This window comes from Bidens hawaiensis, unplaced genomic scaffold (genome assembly GCF_021521415.1).
Source record: "Bidens hawaiensis isolate Kalapana, Puna unplaced genomic scaffold, B.hawaiensis_p1.1 tig00011228_1, whole genome shotgun sequence".
NCBI lineage: Eukaryota > Viridiplantae > Streptophyta > Magnoliopsida > Asterales > Asteraceae > Bidens > Bidens hawaiensis.
The window spans coordinates 559,714-581,131 of record NW_027491873.1 but is presented as its reverse complement, the minus strand read 5'-3'; the positions used below and the strand labels follow the sequence as shown (position 1 = coordinate 581,131).

Sequence of the window (21,418 nt, the reverse complement as noted above, 5' to 3'; positions counted from 1 at the left end):
TTCGGCTCTGGTTGGTTAAGTTTCGGGCCTCGTAAAGCAAGGCTTCATGAAGAACTTCGTGTTCTTGATATATATATATATATATATATATATACTTATAACTTGTTTATACATACTAATCATGTCTAACTCTTGCTCATTTTAGTTTGTACATCATATTTATGAAGTTCCATGGTTATGAGATTGAAGAGACTAGCCTCGGTTTAACCGTAGATAGCTCTCTACCGCAAACCGAACTTTGTTTACTAGTTTTTGCTAAATAATTGTTTAAACATGATTATTGTTAGATTTAAGTTTCTAAAATCATTTTTATAAGTTCTATGGTTATGGGTTTGTAGATTCTAAACTCTATCTTAACCCGAAACTAGTTCCGAACCGTAAACCAAACTGTCGTTTAAAGACTTTATTGTTAACTTTTTAGTTGTAAAACTCAAGTTTTATCATTTATAAATTATTATACAAGTTCTTTGATATTGGGCATGTGGAAACCATCTATGAACTTATTGTGAGATGGAAACTGAACTAAACCGATTTTCACTCGCTTAAGACACACATGTGTGTTTTTAGCTATCAAGACTTGTATATTTCTTTAAAAATACTTTACAAACTGATTTTAATAATTTATTAAAATACTTGGAATGTTGAATCCAACTTGATCTTATAACAAACTTGGACCAATAAAACCGAACACTCTCTTAACGTGCGTTGTTAGTTCTAAACAATAGGACTACATACTTGGTTAAGTGTTATTATATTTTATTGAGTTATCTCATAACATTTATTATTCCGGAAAGTTGACTTTGGGTTTAACCAATTATCAAGACCCGAACCAACAACCCGAACACTCATTAAAGACCCGTTTTAGTATCTTTGTTCCAAAGGGACTTGCATTCTTGCATTTTTACCCACCTTATTACTTAACATAGGTTGAGTAAATATTAAGGTTAGATACTTTAACCCAGTTTCGAGCAAACTTACATTTTTAAAGGATTATTATTATAAGCTTCTTAAATAGTTACATTTTAAACCTTTAACTTTAATTGTTTATATTTCTCAAGCATTTAATTTATTAAAAGACTTCTAAAACAACTTTTCTAATTCAAGGCTTTTATATAATTTTAGGCTTTGCTCGTTAGACCCGTTCTTCCGATTACCCGACTTTTTCCGAAATCAAGTTTCTTACTTATATGTGAGTATTTTCACACATCGTTTTCTATCTTTCGTTTTGGGGTGACATTTCATACTTATTCAACTAAATGTTTTATACTTGAATCTTAACCCACAAACGTTATTGTATACTTTACTTAAATAATTGCTCGATTTTGGTGCATATGGCTATGTGTTTATCGCTTTTGGTTGGTGGAACTATAAAATACTAGTCTATTTGGCAACCCCTTATAGCAATGTGTCGTTAACGTAATGCAATTAACGATAACTATAAAATCCTATACTATTTGGCATCCCCTTATAGCTAAGTGTCGCTAATGTGTTAGCGATATCTATTTATCCAAGTTATTGCTATTATTTATCGTCCCGTATACAAGTTTTGTGGCTTTTTCGTATTATATGCTAGTATGCTCAAACTTATGAATTGCTCACCAACCTTTGTGTTGATAAACTTTATTTTATGAAATGTTACAGGTTTGCATCTAGGTTGACTCGAGCTTGTGAATAAAACGACATCGATACCTTTAGGATATTAGCAAAAATGAACAATATTTGATTTGCTATATTTTGTTATATTTTGTTGTGACTATCTCATGAATATTGTTATGTGACATTTTCGATGCTGTGAAATGAAATGAGTTTGTTAAATATTGTCGCTTTAATTAGTGTCATGCGCTTATGGGCAATCGTTACACCTCAGCATGTTCCGGCGCCTTTGGTCGGGGTGTGACACAAATTAACCATAAACCCTAGAATTTAAATTGGTTCAATTGGTGTTCGTTTGTAGGATTTGAATTGGGGTTACTATTAATCACGTATAAACGAACAATATTCATAAACAGGTTACCTCGTATGTTAACGAATTGAGGGAGAACGACTAACTAGGGCTATCGGCTCAAGCTTGATATTAAATCTGATACAGACGACTTTGTATGATAAAATTGCGTTAGGGCTTTGGTTCTGAGGCTGTAGGAGATGGTGTGGTAAGGTTTAATTGCATTATATGCGTGTATTTATAGTGTAAACGACCTAAGATGGCCGCGGTTTGTTATTATTAAAGTTAGCTGTCAATTCGTTGTTATTTACCATGTATAGTGTGTCGGTAGGATCGGATTTTGGTAAGGATTGATATGGTAATATTAATTTTGCCAATTAGTCCGTAAATTAAGGTCCAAGAAATGGTGTGAGGGGGGGTGTCTGGCTGCCGACGGAAGAGGGAGAAAAGGAAGAAAAGAAAATTTTGTGGTTTATTGCAATATGGTCCTAATCTTTAGTTGTGGATTCAAAAGTGGTATTAAGTTAGTTAGGGGTATTCTTGCATATAATTCATAGTTATTATCAATAATAATTAAATAAATAAATAAACAAAATATATATACTTAAATGAATGCGGGAATTTATTAAGTAACGAACGTTCGAATAATAAATGAGGCAAAAGAAAAAAAAACGGGTCGGGTTTCGGATTTGAAAAGTGACGAATGTTACAGCTTCCCCCTAGACGTGCACAAAAAATCGGTTCCAGACCCGAACCGGTGTACTCGACCCGAAACCGGTTCCAAGTCGTACCCGGTGTACCGAAAACTCAACCCAGTTCTATATATTATTTCAGGAATCGGTTCCTACCTGGTTGCGTTTCAAAACCGGTTCCGGTTCCTACCCAGAATAATCGGTTCCGCCGGGTATTTTATGTTAAATGCAGCTGCAGCTCAAAAACTAGTCGTTAGAACCGGTTCCAACGGTTAGATAGCCGTTGGAATCGGTTTTTGTTGTCCAAAACCTTATATAAATTGATTATTTACTCCTTGTTTCACCACCAAACTCAAAAACAATCTAAAATACTTCTCGTTTTACAAACCCGAGCATCCAAATCAAAAATATTATGGCAAGCACCAAAAAGTCTAACAACAAGGCTAACAAGAACGCTACTCCATCCGTTTTTGTTGACCCGGTTCGTGCTCAAGATGACCCACAAGTTATTGGGGTCCCCGACCATAACCACAACAAAGAAATATGGAAGAATTAGGATTTGGTTATAGTGATCGATGGTGATACTAAGGCTCGTTGAAAACTTTGTGAAACTTTCTTAAAGCACGATTTGAACTCGAATTTAAAAAAGTACATAGACAAGAAATTTTGCAAGGCCTTGAAAGACGTTCGCACAACCGACCAAGTAGAATGACAAAGTTCGTTATTCAACGAAATTTGCCTTTTAACCACTTTGATGACCCGGAGTTGACGTCCTAGATTCGAGAAAGTCTACAACCGCGATACACACATGTAAGTCGTACTACCCTAAGACGTCATTGTATCAAATTGTGGGAGTGTGCAAAAAAAGAGTTAGTCGACTTTTTCAAATTTTAGAATCGATGGTGAGTTTAACTAGCGATGTTTGGTCGGCACTACACGGGTTACCCGAATCATACATTTGTATCACCGCTCATTGGGTTGATCCGGTGTCTTGGCAATTGATGAAACGCACCATCGCTTTTGAAAACTTTATTTACCCGCATACCACCGAAAAATTGTTTGAATTGGTTGATGAGGTTATAACGACTTATAACTTGAAAAATAAAATATTTTCGATGTCGTTTGACAACGCATCAAACAATTCAAAGGAGACCGAAAAATTTATCATAAAATATTCACTACCTTGTTACGGGAATTTTTTTTCATGTTCGATGTGTTGCACATATGATCAATTTGGTTGTTCAACAAGGTCTCGGCAATGAAAACATGGGTCAAGATTTGACTTGCTTTAGACTTATGTTACAAAATGCTTTCAAAAGTGGTAAAAGAAGACATCTTGAATATAAGAACTATTGAAAATCGGTTGAAAGAAAATATTTGGGGCCGAATTGGGACGTTCCAACCCGTTGGAACTCAAATTTTCAGATGCTCAAGTGTGCTTTTGCCCAACGCTAAACTTTACAATGTTTTCATAACAGTCTTTTTGATCGACGTGAGGCCGATATGCTTCCCAAAAGTGTTTGGATCAATGTTGGTTATTTGTTGGAGTATCTTGATGTGTTCAAAACCGCAACAACTAAGTTATCTGGAGTTTATTATCCTACTAGTTGTTGGGTTTTGCAAGAATTGTACAATATGTCTTTGAATTTTAGAGAGTTTGAGGAGAAGAACAAACTCTTCAATGATATTATTGCGGTAATGAAGGAAAAGTTCTTAAAATATAATGAAGACATACCGCCGGTGTTTATTTGTGCCGCCGTTTTAAACCCCTATTGGAATGTTTACAGGGTTGAGACATTGATCGAGGAAATATTTAACAACATGGGTATGCACGAGATCGACCCGTGTCGACAGAAGCGAATGAAAAGTTTAACAAAACCTTCAAGAACTTTATGATCACTATTTTCAACTTTGAAAGTGTTTTAACAAGTTTTACACACTACATAGCTATTTATAGTATGTGTGTAAGGTGTATATAGTTAAAAAAAACCGGTTCCAACGGTCAAAAACGGCTATATAGCCGTTGGAACTGGTTCCTAACGGTCAAAATGTTTAAATTTCAAAAAAAATCGGTTGTACCCGGTTTTTACTTAAAACCCGGGCCTGGTTCTTACCCTACCTGGTTCCACTGGGTTCCCATTTCATTCCAGCGGGTCGGGTCCGGCTCCTACCCGGTTCCTGACTGGAACCGGTTCCATTGTGTACCCGATGACAAAAAAACCCGGTTCCTACCCGGTTCCAGGTTTTAAAAAAACCCGATATTGTGCATCTCTCCCCCCCCTGGTTAAGGATGGCAATGTGACGGAAATTGGTAATCTCAGTCGTATATTCAGTTGTAAAATCATGTTTCATACCTAGTCTAATACCCGATGTATATTTGTCAGGCAATTACCCATCAAGTTTCGAATATCGATTAGTTTATCAAATAGTGTCGATTGTGATTTTCAAGTGCATTTTTTTTCTTTCCATTATGTGTTTTTTTTTTTTGTTTTTTTTTTATCTTTTCGTGTTTTTAAATCTGAAGGTCAACCTAATAGTTTCAACCAAGTATATAAGTTGGTTGTGACTCAATGGTAGAGCACTTACTTTATAAGTGAGAGGTAGGGGGTTCAAACCTCACTATCACCAACTTATATGGGAGATATGAGGGATGACCCTGGCTTGCCAGGGTTCAAGTCCTGATCTCACCCGGTTTTACCGGCTCCTTGTTGTCGTGCCGTTTGGCGGGCGTGGGGGTCGGGTTTTATCCGGTGAATCCCTCAATAGGTGGACCGCTAGGGGCTTCGTCCGTCCGGACTAGTGGCCGGCTCAGGCTACCTTTAATCAATGGGGGTCGCGTACGGAGTATCCGGCGTTACTTAGTTGGCCGTTCAAAAAAAAGTATCAAAATTCTTTCAACTCAAAGGTCCAATCATTGCAAATAACCCGAACTTGCTTTCAAGGAAGAAGTTTTAAGGACACAAAATAGAAAAAAAAAGGTGCTTAGTTATAAAATACGAAGACATAGCAAGAAGTCGAATACAAACATAAAACATATCTGATACAAACTGAAGACACATTGCTAGCATCAAATAATATGTTAATGCACATCATGCTCAGTTGCTCACTTATCGATATCAGACTGGTTTAGTCGACATATAAACTTAAATAATTTTATTATTCGATGCGGTAATTATTACAAGACACCGTTAGGTTGTTAATGTGCACTAACTATGTTCCGTTTCATTATTTAAATCATCAAAATAATCAAACTTGTATTCGTGAAACAAAAAGTTAAACCATGCATATTAATTGACACCATTAATAATGCTTTTATGTTTATATTAAGAGAATAACTTTTTGTTGGTTTGTTTATTCAAAATTTCAAATCATTAAAACAAACATACGTTGTTGATATATAAATTAAGGTTGAAACATTTAGATTAAAATCAACTTACATACAATAGCACCTTAGACCCAAGTTTTATATGGTTTTTGAATCAATTTGATGTGTTGCTAACTTTAATAGCAACGATATTTAAAACTTAAACACGCCAAACACGTTGAATGCGTATCTTTTCAATTGTTGATTGTTCAAAACAAATAGATTAATTTTGTTATTCTTGGTCACGAAAGCATATCATCACGATTTAATTATGCAATACGTACTTCACAAAATATACCTTTGAAATCCGTGGGCTAATGAATTCCAAATGTAGTATAGGTACTTATACAATCGGTAGTTTAGCACAAGTGCATTTACAAAACAGAGTTTCTAGACCGGTTATAGTTTAGTACAAGTGTATTTACGAGATAAAGTTTACTGAACCGGTAAGTACAATTTTTGGATTTACTTTATGTGTTTGAAACTTTGAATATGTGATACGTCATGATATGTAGATTTACTTACTTTAAAATTATATATGATATTCCAAGATGAATTATATGCTTTATCTTGAATTATTATTTTATAATCAATTATTGAAACATGATATAAAATACATGATTCATAAGATAATGAGCTTTAAAACTGAATACATAATTGAATGCTTAATATATGTGCATAAAATATGTTACAATTAGTGGCATTATTGAGTTAACTTTTGATGAGTGTGGTGTTCTTGTTTTTAAACCGTTTGTAACCACTCTACAATTAGACTTCATTATTGAGCTAACTTGTGCCTGAAACTATATAACTCTAACTTAAACTCCAAGTAGATGAGTGTATGATAACTATAAATTATCTTAATTGATCAACTATATGTATTATATCATATCGAGATCTATTATTGGAAATAACTAGCATGTTCAAAGTATTTTTTGTAAACATGTTTACAATGAGAAATATTGTGCTCAAGTAGATAAGTCATGAATGATAAAGTTATTTTAGTTCAAAGGCCCGATCCGTGCAAATAACCCTAACTTGCTTTTAAGGTAGGTGATTATACATGCAAAACAGAGAAAATATGCCTCGTCATGTCTATACAAAAACATCAATAGTATACAAGCATAGAACACTAGTTTGTATCCCCCGTAGTACGGGGGTTTTTTAAAATTTTCATTTCTAACATTGTGAATGTATTTTTTTTTTGGATTTTAGTTGATTTATTGTAAGAAGTTAATAGTATGCTTGAACTTGTTTTGATTACTTTATGTTGGGTTATGTTTACTTTTTAATGAAACGTTGAATGACTTATCTACTTAATTTTTATATTTATTCGTTTATGTTCATTTATTATAATTTGGATATTATTTTGTGAAACTTTTCATTTAAGTTAAATTAAAAGAAAAAAAGAATTGTGTAACTAAATCCATATTGAGAAATTAAATCAGGGTTTGATTACGGGGTTTGTTTTACATTTTACGTTTCTAATATTTATATATTTTTTTGTATTTTAATTTTATTTATTATAAGGAAATGAATAATATATTTAGCGTTTGATGATGAAAGAGTTTCACAAATAAATAAGATGTTATAACCTGTTTAAAAGCCATCTGGGTTTGATGAGATCCGTGACCCGCTTATAATTTTTTTTTACTATATAATTATTTCATAATTATAAATGATATATTTTAAAAAAAATCGGATGTTATTTTTTATTATATCCCTATTTTATAGGATTTTCATATCAAATATTTGGTGCGATTAATTCTTAATATAATAAGATGTTATAATCCGTTTAATGGTTATCTGTAGGGGTGACAATCTTGATCCAAACCCTTTCAAATGAGTCAATTTGAGTTGTTTAAAAATTAAATGAGTTCGTTTGGGTAAAAGGTTTTAACTAAATGGGTTAAAATGAGTCATTTGAAATTATATCATTTTTATTTTCGGGTCAAAATGGATCGGCAAGTTAAAAAAATGGGTCAATGTGGGTTAGTGTCATAAGGACTCATTTTTGTCCGTTTTTTCAGTTTCGTTTTTGTTCGGTTTGAATTCTTTTAGTTTCGTTTTAATTGATTTTTTCGATTTCGATTGATGTGGTTTGGTTTTGGCTTTTGTTTCACTTTCGTCGATTTTTTCAGTTTAGGTTCGATTGTCGGTAGGTTTTTTTTATTTTATGGAACAAGGACAACGTAGAAAACATTTTAGTGAATATACCTTTTTTGTTTATGATTTATATTTTGAGTTATAATTTTTTATTATTATTTTTGAATATTTATTTGAGGGTTTTTGATCTTAATTAGAAAACCCCTAAAAAATAACTATAAATCATAACTTAAAATATAAATGGAAAACAAAAAATCTTAAAAAACTAAAATGTTTCGGCCGTTATTCTCGTTCACAAAAAAAAAATCAAAACCTGGTTCGACCTTAACCTGCTCCTACCCAAACCAAAACAACCTTTTTTTTAATTGACTTGTTCTGACCCAAACTCATTTTGACCCAAATTCGTTTTGACCCATGACTCGTTCGACCCAACCCAACCCAGTTGCCACCTCTAGTTATCTGGGTTTGATGAGACTTATACCCGTGATTCGGATCAAATGCATGAGAAACCACCATTTACAAATAAAGTAATTTGGTTGCTTGAGAGAAAATAGGGAGGTTTCTTTTATATATATTTAAGATATCAGATACAAAATAAAGACATCATAACAGATTAATAGCATGACACTAAATAATAAAATAGTATGTTAAAATGCACCTCATGCTCACTTATCGACATAATGTTTGTTCAGACAACAAATAATCTTATAATGTTTAATTGTTCAATGTCGTAAACATGCTTAATGCAAAACATTGCTGGGTAATATACAGTAAACAGGTTCACTTTTAAATAAATCATCAAAATAATCACCGTTGTATTCATGAAATAACAATTTAAAACATGCTTATTAAAATCAAATGACTTAGCATAAGTGGCTAAGTACTTAACCCTACAAGTATTGATTGTTCAACATATATACAAATAGATTTTTTTTAACAGGAAGAAAATTATATTATAGACATCCGAAATTAGTTAGAAAAGACCTAATCGAAATTAGTTAGAAAAGACCTAATCATCATCATCATCATCGTACTCAGTACATCCCACCAATAGCAAAACTACGATAGGTTCTGAGGAGGGTAAGATGTAGACAGCCTTACCTCTACCCTTTAGGAATAAAAAGGAGTTACATATATAAAAGTGAATTTCTTATCCACTCGATCATGCCAATATTAATCTTACTATTCCTATTACGGATCCAAAGATAAGAATAATAAATAATCGTCTCTAAAAAAGGTTTTTTCATGGATCTTTGGCTCGAAATACAACTTCATTCCTGGAATTCCATAACACCCACCATGTCGTTGAGAAGATGCCTTCCACCACCGATTTTTTTAAGACCCCCAACTTTGAACTATCTAACCACTCTAAAAGGGGTTGCCATGTGGTATGGACCTGTAAAATAGATCTCTAACCACTTGAAAAATGATATCCAGGTAGAATGAGCTACCACAAAAGGCAAACAGATGGTCAACGGTCTCTTTCTCTAGTGAGCAAAATAGGCACATAAGAGACAGGATATCAAAACCTCTATTGATAGATTATCTCTCGTCGGAAGCCGATTCAAATACATACGCCAAAAGAAAATATTAACATTTTTGAACACCCCTTTACACCACCTTGTTTTCAAATGACTAGTTGGGAGCATAACTTTGTCAATGTATTTCATGACGTCTTTGACTTTAAAACTATCTTGAAAATCAAAATCTCACAACCATTCATCCGTTTTATCTTACAATTGAATACCTTCTAAAAAAGAGTAAAGTGAATTAAATTGTGTCTCTTCCCTACCACATCTCAGACATCTCCTCCAGTTCCAAACCCAATTCATATCAAAACAACGATCGGTAATCAAACAATCTTTATCAACTTCTAGAGCCACAGGGCAAGGGAATAGGAAGCAATGGTAGAATTCCCCAACCAAGTGTCCAACCAAAATCTTGTAGCGTTACCGTTATCCACTTTTCCTTGAATCACCGACAGAGGAATTAATGATTTGTCATTAAGTTTGTTGACACACTTCACTACTCGATTCCATATACCATTTCCTTTCCCCACTTTATGACGATCAAAGTTCAAAGACATCTTATACTTCTTAATTCTTGGTTCCTATCATTTAAAAAACAATTCAGCAGCCTCACAATTCACAAAATATGTATTTTTCAGTTGGCGGGCTAAAGAAATCCGGTTATATTATTTTTAGCCACACCATTTGTGGGCTAATGAAATCCAGTTATATTATATTCAGTCACGCCATTTGTGGGCTAAAGAAATCCAATTGTAATATAAACACTTGGTGGATCTAAAACAGGTTGCGACTCGGTTCCATCAGTTTTGATGGAATTTAATAATTTTTAAAATTATATAGACTATAAAAAGATTTTATAATTACTTTAATTTAATATTTCGGCCGGTTCTAACCCAAAACCGTGGAAACTACATTTTTAAACCATAAACAGCAAAACAATCCGGTTTTCTATTAAATCGGTCAAACCAGAAATTTTAGCTCGCCTTAGATAGTTTGGACGGTTACAATGGATTTGAAACCCCTAGTTTAAGATACCTTTATAAATTTCAGAAGTCAGAACCAGACATGGTTGTAAAAATCTGTCCAGGCGTTGATTAATCGTTTGTGGGTACCCTACCGACTACTTGACGATTAATTGCTATTTGGTCAAAATTGTTAAAATTGAAAATTTTATTTTTAGAATTTGGTATATATATGTATATTTGAAAAATTACATATAAACTCTAATCCAATTAGTCCCTAACAATCATGATTAATCGCTACTTCCTAGTCGCCCGCTCAATCAGCACCTAAAGACCAGGTATTAGTTAGAAACGGATTCCGACTTTAATTATCAAACAGAGGCTGTCTCATGATAGCACAAAATTTTGAACGCTTCATTGTTGAAGAGGTAGGTCCCAGCAGAGACCAGTTGGTCCCGCAAGACTCACCTTGAACAGGGACGTCTGCGCAAAGGCCATCTGCTCCCGCAGGACCCACCATGCTCATAGGATCTTACGCGCAGTACACAAGCTGAACACGCAGGGAAAGCCTCCCAATGGTGAAGTACCCCGCCTGTTCCCGCAGTTGCGGATACAAGCCATCAGGGAAGGCTACCCGCAGACAGCAGGGCTACACGCACAAGACACTAGCTACTTCAGTAGTCACATGAAGGAATGAGCAAGGCGGGAACAATCCCGCCTAAATGAGCCAGTCTGATTCTGAAAGATCTTTTGTACCATGCCTACCAAGGTATGGACAGGACAGACGATCTGACCAGAACAGCCCATGAGCCAATCACAGGGTGACAGCTCATCGACAACAGGGCGAGGAGGAGCACCCTCTAGTACTGTTTGTCACTATTAGCCGCTGCCTACTCACCAACCCTTACTGAGGAGCATGCGCGGCCTACAGTTGGTGGAATAGTGTTACTGTTGGCCGTAACCTATTCACCAACCAGCATGGCCTGCGTACAATCCACAGTAAGTGGGACGTGCATAATCTACAGTTGGTGGAATAGTGCAGCCGACTTTGTTACTGTTGGCCGTAACCTACCCACCAACCAGTATGGCCTGTGCATAATCCACTGTTGGTTGAACATGAATACTATTCAGCCGGCTGTACCTTCTTGGAAACCTACCTTCGGCTATAAATACTCCAATATCTTGGAATGGTAAGATCATCTGCTATCCAGTTATCTAGCAATCTCTTAATATACACTTATATTCAGAGCAACCTAGTCTGATTCTCACGCCGGAGGGTGGTCACAAGGAGGAACTCCCCCCTTCTCAGTGACGAGCTTACGGTGTTTGTTTTGCAGGTCTCCTGAAGAACAGCCTTCTCAGTTAGACCTCATCCGTGGGAAACATTACTTAACCCCCAGATTATCTATAATCTGTACCGGGTCACCTAGTGTTTCTTCAATTGTCATTTCGGAAATGCCGTAGGGATAAATGGATATGTGTTACAACCATAAGTTGTTTTAAAAAAATATAATTGGATAAAGATAGCAACATTAATAAAAATCATTCAAGAAATCAAGATGGATAAAGATTGCAACATTTGAATTAACACATGAATATGAACGTCAAATTAACATATAAGAATGTTAGAAAGATTACCAACATAAACTTGATAATCAAACCAACCGTTGGTGCTTGACTCTAACCATTCTCGGTTAGTCAAATCAATCAAACATTGTTTGTATTTATTTTGTTCGTTCGTTTATGCTCGTGAGTTGTTCACGAACAAGTTCATTTCTTTAATAAATGAACATGAACAAGACATGTAGGCGTTCGTGAACCTTTCATTTGTCAATTAAACGCTTGACAGACAAACATGAACAATGCTTGACAGACAAACATGAACAATGCCTTGTTTGATTTGGTTTATTTACAGCCATGGCTACGAGATGTATATCATTTTTTTTATGATCGGACTAGACTGGCCGGTTAGGCCGAAAGTACTAGACACTATCTATTCGGTTAAGCACTTCGGAGTCTTTTATTTGGGCATGCCAATTAGATCCTTGGATAATTAAGAACCAATAACTTATTAAAAAATAAATCTCTCTCATGACTGGTGAATGTTAATTCACTTGTTTGCATATATCCGTAAGATTGATTGCACTCACCTTGGAACGATTCAAAAGACAATGGATCATGGATGTGCTGTTATTCACACTACTATGTCTTTCTTCTAAACAAATGATTGAAACCTTTTTTTTTACTATAATATTATTAAATGCTCTACCTACTACATTCCAAGTTAAACGTGTTTAAAAACAGTACACGTAAAATAATACTCCCTCCGTCCCATTTTAAGTGTCATAATTTGAATTTTCAATTCTTTCTTGTTTAACTTTGACCGACAATATTTTTGTTTGTGTTATATAATACTTGATGAAAATTATATCAATGTAAAATACATTTAAAACCCAATCCATTCATATATTTTATATCAAGTATTATATAACACAAATAAAAATATTGTCGGTCAAAGTTAAACAATAAAGACTTGAAAAATCAAATTAGGACACTTAAAATGGGACGGAGGGAGTATTGATTTGGAAAATTTCACAACATGTCTATTTTCACTACTTGGTTTGATCCAATGGAATCAAACATTATCCAAATGTTCATCTACTATACCGTTTACATATAAATGTGTCCTCTCAAATATAATGTTGTCCTCGTATAAGTTGTTCTCTCTAAGTCATCACCTTAGACGGATTAAAAAATCTTCGTTAGAAAGATACAAAATGGATCGGGTAAAAAAAACGAGTTGAGTCAAATATAAAGTAGCATCGTCCCATTTCTACATCAACCACTGTTTTCCACCGCCAAACACCATCTTTGTTTTTTTTCCTCTTCGGTGACGGAACCAGACGTTTGAGAGGGGGGGGGGGGGGTCAAACTGTAATTCTTATATACACAAGTGTGTATTAAAAATTTAAGTATGTAACAATAGGATAGACATTTTTAGCATTTGATTTTTGTTTCAAGATACTGTTTAGTGACCTTATGTTATAAAAATACATCTCAATGTAAATTTAAAGGCAAATTGGATTTTAATAATCCAAATATTTTTTTTTGCAATTGCCGATATTAATCTCACTTCAGCAAATAGTTGTCTCAATTCCCAACTTTCACTATATTGTTTTCATTGGAAACCCGTTAAAAAAAACTTAACCCCGCCAAGTTTTTTTCGAATTTCAAACTAATGTTTTATGGCCTTTGATCGGAAGGAGAATATAAATCGATTGATATAATACTTAACTTGAGACGATGCTCCATATGGTTTGATTTTTGTTATTTGAAAGTTTAAACACCCGAATTGAAGCACCGTTTTGTCGTTTTGACTTTTGAGCACCGTTTTGTCGTCATGCCACAACTAGATATCGGCTTTGCATGACATTTGGCCGATCGGAGAGTCAACGGACAGTGGACACTGACTAATTGTTGGCTCATCATTATATGGTAGTGCAAAACTGCAAACAAGGCACTCTGACAGTTATAAAGTCGAAGTGTCGAACAATCATATATAAATACTGAATCTGTCTCTACTCTCTTATATAAAGCCGTCCTCTCAGTTATAATGTCTACCTCTCGTATATAAAAAAGTTGACCTTTCATCTACAAATTGTACACAAGACACTTAAAATCTTAAAAAGATCATTATTATATTTGATTATTTTAACACTTTAACGATGATTACCATAAACAAAAACACATAATGAGTAATTAACTCTTTAAATCAATAAAAACTAATCAACCAAGTTAGAGTATTAAAATAATATAACTCGTAAATATTCACGTTTTCCTACTTTATGCCACATCAAAACTGATTGACCACGTCATCTAAATAATATCATTAGTTTAATGATCAATGATCAGGACGAATAACTTTCACAATTTCATTAATTTAATATCGCGTAACTATTAATCTTCAATTAATATCATCGAGAATCTGGATAAAACTAAATTGATAACGCAAATCCACTATAAATTCCAAAAGTAATAAAAAATATAAAAAATAAAGCATAAGTAATGCGTGATATATATCTTGTTGGTCCAAACACGGTGTCTATAAACTATGACTAACGTGGCACGTGTAAACCGTACGTGCTCTGTCCTACCTTCATCCTCCATCAATCATGTTTCTACACCAAGTCTACAAAACCCTCTAATATAAAGCTACCGATCTATCACACTTTCGGATAACGAATCAGAAGCTTTGTAAACTGTATAATTATATTATTATTGATAGTACCAATGTCATCCATGGTGAAGTTTACTTCAAGTGATAACAGTAGCAGTAGTCATGACGGCGGTTGTGAACAGCTTGAGTTTGTTAACACAACCACCTCGCCGTCCGCTGATGCCGCCGGTAGTCTCAATCTCTCACCGGACACGTTTCTGGAAGCCGCTATTGCTCTCAAAGAGCAGGTATAAAATAAAACTCGTTTAGTTATCGAGTCTGAACTCGAGCATTGCATAAAAGCTCGTTTAAGCTTGTCGACCCTATTAAAATTTTTACTTGTAATGTAAATTTACCTGTTTTTTTTTTCAAAATTTTTATGAAAACTTTTATATGTATTAAGTCTGCGTTTTCGTCGAAGCTCCACCACTGGTTGGGAGCAAGTTAGTGGTGATTCGTGTTGTTTATAATATTTGCGAATGATTAATTAATCAGGTGGTGGAAGCCACGTGGACGGAAGGAGGTGGGGAAATTGTAGACCCAACGGTTTACACAGGTCTGCTAGGGACTGCGTTCACCTGCCTGCGGTTGTATGAAGTTACCGATAGTCACCGGGATTTGCAATTGGCTGCTGATATTGTTCACGCTTGTGCTACTTCCCTCACTAATACATCCATTAGGTAATCTGTCTGTCTTCACCTAATGATTGTTAACTAGTATTTTTGGGAAGCTTCTAGCACCATTAAGAAAGAAAACAAAATTATTGTTGTTATTATTAACTAGATTTTCAACCGGCGAGTAAAACCTCAATGTTGAAACTCGGGTGTTGGTAAAACCCGAGCGTTACGTCAGTGAGTTGATGCGAATTCAGTTAGTATCGTTTACGTTCTTTACGATATAGACAGCATTGGTAAAACCTTAGTGTCCAAAAAATATATATTCGTCAAATTAATATATAAAAAAATAAACTATTTAAAGTGACGTTTATTTGGTCAGTAAACCCGGGTGGTAAAATCCAAGCATTGTCACTCCGGGCATTGAGGCGGTAACTGGACACGAATTCGGTCGGTTTCGGCTATGTACGTTACGGTACTAGAGCCAAAAAGGAAAAAATATATATAAAAATTGAGTTGGCCAGTGGGGTGGTGTAGGTCGGTAAACTCGGGCGCTGGTAAAACCGAGCATTGTTGATCCCGGACGTTAAGTCTTTGCGAATTGGGTCGGTTTTCGTCATTGTAACAGAACAAAAACAAAAAAAGAATTGTGTAGACAAGTATGGTGCCGCCAAGTGGCCCAACGGCGACTTAGCAGCACCAAACTTGTAAATTATATATATTAGATAATTTTTTTTAAAAAAAAAACAGGTATATGACATTCTTGTGTGGAAGAGGAGGCATATATGCTTTAGGTGCAGTGATCTCGAATCTTTGTGGAGATCGTCAAAAGCGTGATTTCTATCTTGCCGAATTTATGGAGGTATATACATTCTTTTATTTCATATGGTCTAAAGTTGTTCCAGAGCATCTTAAATTGTTATCAAAGATTAACAACAAAACTAGACTAGAAAACGATTAATATGTTAAGTGAACTTTTTTTAAAACTTACTTCTGAAGGCACTATCGTTGTTTGAATGTCATCTATGACTTTTATCAGCCAAGGCTTAGTGAACGCGTTTATGTGTTCACGTACATACACTTATGCACACATGACTAAATTGCTATGGGTCTATTTAATGACATGATTGATAACGATATATAGCAACGTGTGTTATAATTCAAGTGGGAAGAAAGGATATTTTGTACACACAATTATTGATTGTGGTCCAGAAGTTGTATTACTATCAAATATGCGCCTGCAGCTTTCCAACAATATCTTTGTGAGATTCCTTAACCAAGACTAGTAGCGGGACCATTCATTAAATCATAACACGATAGAAGGTTGCGAATAGATTTCATGATTATTAAAACGGTCCAAAATCGTTACATAGACAAATCGGTTGTTGACAAGAAACATGTCCGGTTAATAAAACACGGTTTAAGTGTATTGGCTCTCAATTAGATGAAACATATTGCGTGTTAATATTTTGTATTTTGTTTAAATTGATCATCTCCAGCTTGCACAAGAGAAAGCCCTACCTGCAGGACCCGAGGAAGGCGGTTTTGGAATGTCGTATGATCTTCTACACGGCCGTGCAGGTTTCTTATGGTGTGCTCTATTCATAAACAAACATATCGGCCAGGAAACAATACCATCTGACATCCTTGAACCGGTAGTCAAAGCAGTGATGGATGGAGGAAGGGCAGGTGCAACTGACCACACCATGTGTCCGTTAATGTACCGATGGCACGGGACCAGATACTGGGGTGCAGCCCATGGGCTCGCTGGCATATTACACGTGCTGCTTCATTTCCCATTATCTGAAGAAGATGCAGAGGATGTGAAAAGGACTTTAAAATACATGATGAGCAAGAGGTTTCCACATACTGGTAATTACCCGTGTAGTGAAGGCAATGGGAGGGACAATTTGGTGATGTGGTTGCACGGTGCGGGTGGGATGGCTATAACCCTGTGCAAGGCTTCTGAGGTGTTTCAGCATGATCGGGAGTTGCGTGATGCAGCGATTGAAGCAGGGGAAGTGGTGTGGAAGAGTGGGTTGGTGGAGAAAGCCGGGCTTGCGGATGGTGCTTCTGGGAATGCATATGTTTTTCTTGCACTGTATCGTTTAACGGGAGATGTTATTTATGTGGAACGAGCCAAGGCGTTTGGCGGGTTCTTGTATGCTAATGCTAGGAAGCTTATATCTAACACTACTTCTAGTGGACTTGACCATGGGTTTTCACTTTTTCAAGGACTAGCTGGAGCTGCTTGTCTTTGGTCTGATTTGGTTAGACCAGAGGACTCCAGGTTTCCTGGTTTTGAAATCTAAGACTTTATGTAATTGGTTTTTATGTAATGATACTTTTAAGTGGTTGGTGAGTGATGGTTAGACACTTAGAAATCCCTCCCCTGAAGTGGTTTATATGTAACGATACCGTTTTCTAATAATCAAGTTTCACAATCTAAACTAGGGGTGTTCACGGTCCAGTTTTGACGGATTTTAGATCAAACCGTGAGGCAAACCGTTAGACGTTAGTAACGATTTTTGATTGTCGAAAACCGAAACCTAACTATTGAAATTTAAAACCAACCCTTACTAATGGATTTTAACAAGAGTTTAAAATAGATTTTAACAATTAGTTGTCAGCATCACTACAATATAAATGAAGAAACACTAACCGGACCCCGGACAGATTACTGGTAACCTGGGGGTTGGATAGCTGTTTCCCACGAGGGGTTAGACCCTTGGAAGATGGTTCTTCTGATAACCTGCAAAACAGACACCGTGAGCTCGTCACTGAGAAGGGGGGGGGTTCCTCCTTGTGACCACCCTCCGGCGTGAGAATCAGACTAGATTGCTCTTTAAATATAAAAGTATATTAAGAGATTGCTAGAGCAGATATCAGGTATATTCTGATGATATAAGATAATGTAATGTTGAGATGATCATACCATTTGGGGTATTTATAGCCGAAGGTAGGTTTCCAAGGAGGTATGGCCGGCTGCAACAGTATTCCTGTTCCACCAACAGTGGCCTACGCACGTGCCCTGCTGGTAGTTGGTGGGTAGGCAGCGGCTGATAGTGACCAGGCCTGCTGTGTACTATTCCCTTTCCACCAACTGCCGGCTACGCACGTGGTATGACAGTAGTTGGTGAGTAGGCAGCGGCTAATAGTGATACAGTACAGGAGCATGCTGCTCGCCATACTGTATCAGTGAGCTGTCGTATCTCTGATCAGATCTTTCGCCCATACCTCGTCAGGTACAGTAAAAGATCCTTCAGTATACGGACTGGCTTATTTGGGCGGGAGTATTCCCCCTCCCGCCTCTGTGCGGGATTGCTCCCGGCTTGGCTCATTCCTTCAGGTGACACTGAATGATCGAGAGCTAAGTGCCTTGTGCGTGTAGCCATGCTGCGCGGGTGGCCTTCCCTAATGGCTTGTATCCGAGGCTGCGGGGACAGGCGGAGTCCTTCACCATTGGGAGGCATTTCCTGCGGGACCAGCTTGCGTACTGCGCGTAAGGACGTCACGTCTCTGAGCATGGTTGGTCCTGCGGATCCAGTTGGTCTCTGCGCAGACGTCCCTGTTTAAGGTGAGTCTTGCGGGTCCAACTGGGCTCTGCTGGGACCTACCTCTTCAAGTCCCCCCAGTCCAATGTTCTTCTCATGAGTGCTTAATAAAGTGAGGTGAACTTTTGGACTTGAGCAAAGGGTTTTGAAAAGGGTTTTGTAAGGTTTTCCATGGGGATTCTTTCCGCGGAAGTCCTTGTCACTTGCAGAAATGCCCGAGTTTCCTGCTTGGTCTTTGGGTATGATGCGGGTAGGACTGTAACCTCCTCGCAAGTCAGGAGCATTGAGTCCCAGTTGTATGGATTTTCCATGAGGTTTTGGTAGTTTTGAACATAGTGATCAATTATGTTAAGACCACCAATTCCATCCTGGAGCTTCAAACAACGTAGTTCTCGACGTTCCCGCTATGCGGGGATGTTATTTCCGTTTCCGCAAGCATTGCCCAGAAGATCCTTCTTGGTTTCAATTCCCAGCGGAGCGCTAGGTATGTGAAGGGTTTTGCCTTAACACTGTACCTGCGCTCGTCTTACGGTTACTTTACTTCCAAGGTATTCCTGGCGTCAATTCCCTGCGGGTGCTAGGTATGTGAAGGGTTTTGCCTGAACACTGTACCCGCAGCCGTCTTATAGTTACTTGGTTGCTGAGGTACTTGGCTTCAATTCTCTGCGGGTGCTCGGTATGTGAAGGGTTTTGCCTTTACACTGTACCCGCATCCGTCTTACGGTTACTTGTTTGCCAAGGTTTATTTGGCTTCAATTCCCTGCGGGTGCTAGGTATGTGAAGGGTTTTGCCTTTACACTGTACCCGCAGCCGTCTTACGGTTACTTGTTTGCCAAGGGGTAAAGGGGTATTTTCCCGCTTACTTTTTAATATTTTCGAATTTTGAATTTTGAAATTCGAAGAGTTGGTGAAAAGATCAGAACAGTCCAAACCTCTGAAACGTCGTGCGACGGTTTCTTCTGACTGTGTCAGGACGTGCAGGAAGTTATGGTGACGTGACAGAACATGGTCATTCCAGTCGCTTTTTCAGGCGCGTGGGCGCGATTTTTCGGGCGCGTGGCCGCGAAATTACTGGCACACGTCCTTTCAACAGCTGTTGCCAGCTTGCTTTTTGCCACGTGTCATAGTTTCATTGCACATTCGATTTCTCTCTCCTCCGCATTAAATTCACCGCATTAATTGCGATTACTATATAAAGGGGGAGAGGGTTATTTGCAATTCACACTTTTCACTCTTCTCTTCATCTTTAAGGCGATTTCCGGCGAATACTCCTTTATTCAATCGAGCATTCTCTCGAAATCGTTCTCTTCTTCCTCTGCAAGATGTCTTCTCGTGATGCTGAAGCTATAGCTGACGACAGGGGTACTGCTGGCGAGTGCCAGTGTGCTCTGCCCGGCGATCAGTACCGGTATGTTGTCAGGAAGTTCATGCTCGATCATCTCGAGCCTGAGTTTCCTGAATTCCACCAGACCGTGTACGATGCCCCCAGAGGCAAGATCGGGGTTTATGCTGCATTTTTTGTCTATGGGAATCTTAGATTCCCATTGACAAAATTTGTTTACCGTGTCCTTGAGAGGCACGGTGTTCATTTGACCGAGCTGCACCCCATGGCGATCGCCAAGATTCGCCATTTTGAGTGGGTGTGCCGGATTTTGGGCATCGAGCCCCATGTGGACCGCCTGATGACCTTCTATACTTGGAGGTGCATCCAGGGGTGGTACACCCTGACGACCCGTATTAAGGGTCTGAAGATTTGCGACACCGAGCGCAGTCTTCGCGCGTGGAAGCAGGAATTCTTCTACATTTCTGCCCGCGCCATCCCCCTTGCCATGAAGTTTAAAAATGGCCAAGCGATACCGAGCCTTCACGCCCCCAATTACCAGGAGGCGGAATGGTTTTCGAAGATATCCCGGATCCAATCTCCGGTTTACCGGTTTGCGGAGTCCGGGATGGTCATGTTAGGGATGAGCCGGGTGTGGAAGGATGCGTCTCAGGTTCCCATCCTTCTCGAATACGGTTTGAACTCTATTCCCTATGGTATGTCTTGTCTTTCTTTTTGATACGAGTTTGTCTTCTAACTGTTTCTTTTCTTTCAGAGGGAAATGATTTAGAGTCGCTTCTGTACCCGCGGGAAATCGACGGTCCCGCGCGGATGGGTACTCGTGCTCTGGACGAGGGCGAGTTGCCCATCCTGGAGCAAACGGCGGATCGGTTTGTGGAGGTCTATCCGCTGGGCCACGAGATCCTGAGCCACCGGCGGCCAGGTAAGGCGATATTCTTTCCTCAATCCCTCAATGCTGTACCCGCTGCTGGAATTCCTGACCTGTCTTCTTCTGAGGAATCCTCAGATGCTCCTCCGTTGGTGCGGAAGAAGAGGGTTGCCGGCGGGAAAGGGAAGGAGAAGGCCTCCACAGCTGATCCGGTGGTTCTATCTGACTC

At 37.6% G+C, this 21,418-nt stretch overlaps 1 protein-coding gene across 1 annotated transcript; it reads left to right on the top strand.

Moving 5' to 3' along the window:
- The first annotated feature begins 14,819 nt into the window (after nt 1-14,819).
- Nucleotides 14,820-17,875, top strand: LOC143537565 (lanC-like protein GCL1). Its single transcript, XM_077031311.1, has 4 exons — nt 14,820-15,059; nt 15,307-15,491; nt 16,176-16,287; nt 16,925-17,875. Exons 1-4 carry the CDS (start codon nt 14,886-14,888, stop codon nt 17,735-17,737), a joined length of 1,284 nt encoding a protein of 427 aa, XP_076887426.1. The 5' UTR covers nt 14,820-14,885; the 3' UTR covers nt 17,738-17,875.
- Nucleotides 17,876-21,418: the final 3,543 nt, after the last annotated feature.

Coding starts and splice junctions, on each gene's coding strand:
- LOC143537565 (XM_077031311.1), top strand. CDS start 14,886: ATGTCATCCATGGTGAAGTTTACTTCAAGTGATAACAGTAGCAGTAGT. Junction 15,060..15,306: donor CTATTGCTCTCAAAGAGCAG/GTATAAAATAAA, acceptor TTAATTAATCAG/GTGGTGGAAGCCACGTGGAC. Junction 16,288..16,924: donor ATCTTGCCGAATTTATGGAG/GTATATACATTC, acceptor GATCATCTCCAG/CTTGCACAAGAGAAAGCCCT.